At 53.1% G+C, this 4,164-nt stretch overlaps 1 protein-coding gene across 3 annotated transcripts in view; it reads left to right on the forward strand.

Moving 5' to 3' along the window:
- Window positions 1-4,164, forward strand: part of NEK7 (NIMA related kinase 7) — a 46,736-nt gene that overhangs the window by 8,311 nt on the left and 34,261 nt on the right. For all 3 annotated transcript variants that reach the window (XM_015568455.1, XM_015568453.1, XM_015568454.1), the window contains exons 5-6: window positions 1,845-1,953; window positions 2,756-2,863. In XM_015568455.1, the coding sequence (XP_015423941.1) occupies window positions 1,845-1,953; window positions 2,756-2,863 (217 nt within the window). The remainder of the gene's footprint in view (window positions 1-1,844; window positions 1,954-2,755; window positions 2,864-4,164) is intronic.

Genomic DNA, 4,164 nt, shown 5'->3' on the forward strand with positions numbered 1-4,164 from the left:
CCGAGAGGAGGAGGCGGCTTCTCGCCCCGAGTGTTTCTGAGCCTCGTCTGGGCCGTGAGCTGGTCTCCACGGGAGAGGCGAGGGTGGTGGTGACAGTGTTTTATGGGGCTGCGCGGAGGCTGGGGCGTGAGGGACGCGGCCAGGCCGCAGCGAGGAGGGTTGTAAATCACGTGCATCGCAGGATGGCCGTGCCTCAGGCTCAGCCTAATTGGGGGGAAGAGGAAATATCGCTCCCGGTCTGGTTCCGGAGCGAACCCGGGCAGCCTCGCATCAAAGACCCTGCGATGAATAATTAACGGCGGAGCGGCCGACAGTGGCATTAGCGTGTGTAGCGGAGACGCTCAGTGTTCCTCTAATTAGGCCGCGGACGCCCGAGGCTGTGGTCAGATGCAGCTTCAGGATGAGGTTCAGGATGAAAGGAAGCCCGGCTTTCTCATCGCCCGTTTCTCTGTCGCTGGCGATCACAGCTGTAAAGGCAGGTGGACTCGTGCGGCGGATTCCAGCTCACCCAGTGGTGTGTGCTGGGAACTCTCGGTGGAGGGCCTCACGCAGGCGATGGGCCCAGCTCAGAGCTGGACCGGCCGGAGCTCGTGTGGGCCCAGCCGGGGCGGCCATGGCAGCTCCTCGGAGAGTAGCGCCCCCTGCAGCGCCCTCTGTGCCCTGTGTGAGGCCACTGCTCTCCTGGCCACAGCGGCTCAGCCAGGGAGGGGGCTGTACCCCGGGCGTGGGGATTGGGGGTGAGGACGGACACTTCTGTTACCACAGACTGAAAAATTAGCTAAAGTGCCAACAGCGTTTGGAGAGAATGGTGACCTGCAAACATCATAGCTTACGACTCCTGCTGGCCTTCTCTGCGGCGGGTTCTCACTCCTGGTCTGGAAGGAAAACGTGTGTAGAAGAGACGTTGCAGCCTGGCCCCTCAGAGGGAAAACATGTTGATGACAGTCCCCGATTAAAAACATGATACGGAGGTTTTGAACTTCTTAGTAATGCCCTGGTTAGCTTTGTAATCGCCTGGTCATCTAATTGTTATGCGTTTTTAGCTACTGATTTAATAGCCATTGAATGGCGGTAAGTTCATTGCCACAGCGTGTGTTACAGTCACGATGAACCTCCCGTTACGAGCTACAGATGCTGTTGCACAGCAAACCAAGTGCAGGTTTGTTTGTGAATGGGTGTATTTCTCGTGTGTTCCTCCAGCAAGTGTCACGTGGGAGAACGGACAGGCACCTGGACCTGTGGTTTGCAGTTCATTTCATGGATGCTCCCCCCCCCGCCACATCCTGATTGGTGCTCAGCGTTGGCCCCGCCTTCCATCCTTTTTTTCACTGAGTTTAGTTTCATTCATTCAAAGGGAACTGCAAGTCTGACGTGTAAAGTGCAATAGAAATATTTATGAAAACTTTCAACCCAACCCCTTTCATGTTTAATAGTCGAAGTCGGATTTCAATCACAAGGTGCTTCAATATTTATTTAAAAGGCTCTGCAGTGAGACCTCTGTCACACGAGAATTTCTCTTAATGAACAGGCTCACCTTCGGTTTCTCGACTCTTTTATTCTGGCTTTTCCTCAAGTGGAACCCGACGTCTTCCTTTCAGGAGGAGAATCGGTTTGTGTAGAGGCTATTGTTTGAATAGGTGGACAGCGCCAGGGCAGGGGCCGGCTGTGCTGGCGTAGCTGTGTGTGTGTAGGGGGGACGGGGGTTGCTGAGCCGTGATGTTGGGTAAAACCCTGGGACCTACCCACCCCCTTGGGCGCACCCGGCCTTGCGTGGGCCTGAGGGAGGTGTACGGTCGGAGTCCGGCCGGAGGACTTCAGCTCATCCTTCTCCCCTCCTCCCTCAGCACTTTAAGAAGCAGAAGAGGCTGATCCCGGAGAGGACCGTGTGGAAGTACTTCGTGCAGCTGTGCAGCGCCCTGGAGCACATGCATTCCCGCCGCGTCATGCACCGAGGTAGGCGCCCCGACCCCGGACGCCCCGTCCATTCAGGAGCCAGTGCGTCCGGCCCGGCACAGGGGCTGCTCCCACAGGAGCCTGCCTGCCAGTCACAGTTCCCTGGGACCAGGCGCCCTTAAGGGAGGCCCGACCGGGGATAGTTCTTCTCTGCGGCCCTTCTGAGCACCGTGCGGATTTGGGGGGTGAAGGAAGCAGGGCGGGTGCAGGGGCGCGCATAAAGGGGGGCCTCCCCCCCATGCGCCGCGTCTGTGAGGCTGCTTAGGGGTCACAGGGGCAGCGCTAGCTCTCAGCGTCTTGGCTGGGAGTCCGATGGGTGGGCGGAGGGGAAGGTCCCATCACTAAAGAATCGGCCCCTTGGTTTGGGGGCGTGAGAAATGTCAGTGATGCGCATCTGAGCTAAGGTTTCTAGGACCTCTACGTCAAGTTATGTGCATAGAGCGTTGTGATTTTATATTTTATGTAAATATGTCAATAAATAGAGATTTTATTTAAAATTGACGTGAAAGGGGACACATTTATTTATGCTTTGTATTTCACAAGAGTTTATTTGAAAAGGGGGAAAATGTGTTTGAAATGAAAATTATTCGTGACCTGAATCATGCTGCCTCCATTATTATTTGTCTCAGGACTGAGGACACAGAAATAGAAGGATATATAAAAGCTACTCAAAATACAGCAGTCGGTTCAGAATTCAAACAGACTGACTTTTTAGGATGCACTTTACCAGGAAATGTGACTTTTGATCCTTGAAAGCAGCTATGCTGGCCTCACCTCTCCCGACGCCTGCATTTGTCCGCAGATATCAAACCGGCCAACGTGTTCATCACGGCCACGGGCGTGGTCAAGCTCGGGGACCTGGGCCTCGGCCGCTTCTTCAGCTCCAAGACCACCGCGGCGCACTCCCTAGGTGAGCAGCCAGGGAGGTCCGTCCACGGGGCAGCCTCTCGTGGCGGGGGCGGGGGGTCAGGGGGGGACTGGCCAGGTGGCTGCCCACACACAGCCCCTCCTTCTAAGCAGACTGGTGACGGCTCCACGGGTCCTGGGTGGACCCCCACGCCCTGCAGTCTCGCGGCTCTTGGTGAAGGAGTCAGCGAGCAGACTCGCTCTAGCTGTCGCCATGGAACCCCCCTTTTATTTACATTGTCCTCCCTGACAGAGAATAGTTGTTCCTTAACCTTCACGAATGAAGAGTGTGATGACCTGTGAGTGACATGTTGTCCGAACACCAGCGTGTGCGTGCAGACGTGCGGCCGCTGTGTAGCGTGACGGTCGTGGTGGTACCAGGCATGCGGCCTGACAGGACCGCCCTTGTCTTCCTGGGCCTCACCCTTCCTGGGACGTTTCACGTTGATTTTTCTTGTCTGATCGCTGTGGCTGGGACTCCTACGCTCTGATAAAGGAGGCGAAGGGGCATCGTTGTCTGGGCTCTGGTCTTAGAGGAAGAACTGCCAGCTGCTCACTGCGGACGGTGCTGGGAGCTGCGGCCTGGCGGATGTGCTGGCCTCTGTGATGTTGAGCCGCGTTTCCTTTATACCCACTTGGTTGAGAGTTTTTGCCAGAAATTGGTGTTGAGTTTTGTCAAATGTTTGGGGTTTTTTGGCATCTATTAAAGTGCTTCTATGGATTTTAATCTCGTGTTTTGTTGATGTGGAGTGTCAAATTGTGGATGTTAAAACATCCTCACAGCCCTGGAATAAATCCCACGTGGTCATGATTATGATTTTTAGTGGTATTTCCGAGTTTATTAGCTGATACTTTGTTGAAGATTTTTGCATCTGTTTTTCAGGAATATATGTGTGTCTGTATTTTCCTGTCTTTGTCTGGTTTTGGTGTCAGGGTAATGCTGGCCTCATAGAACGAGTTTGGAAGCATTCATTTATCTGTAATTTTGGGGAATAATTTGAAGGACACTTACTTCTTCTTTAAATGTTTGGTAGAATTCACGTGTGAAGCGATCTGGACTCGATGTCTTGTTTGTTGTGAGTTTTTATTTTTATTTTATTACTGATTTAATTTCATTATGAGTCTCCTCAGAATTTCTTCCTGAGTTCATCTTGGGAGATTGTACGTATCGAGGAGTTTATTCATTTTTCTTAGGTCGTCCTTATGTTGGCGTGTGATTGTTCATGGTGACCTCTTATGACCCTTTGTGCTTCTGTGGTACCAGGTGTGAGTTCTCCTGTTTCATTTCTGACTTCCTTTATTTTG

Source organism: Myotis davidii, unplaced genomic scaffold (genome assembly GCF_000327345.1).
Source record: "Myotis davidii unplaced genomic scaffold, ASM32734v1 scaffold685, whole genome shotgun sequence".
In the NCBI taxonomy this organism is placed as follows: Eukaryota; Metazoa; Chordata; class Mammalia; order Chiroptera; family Vespertilionidae; genus Myotis; species Myotis davidii.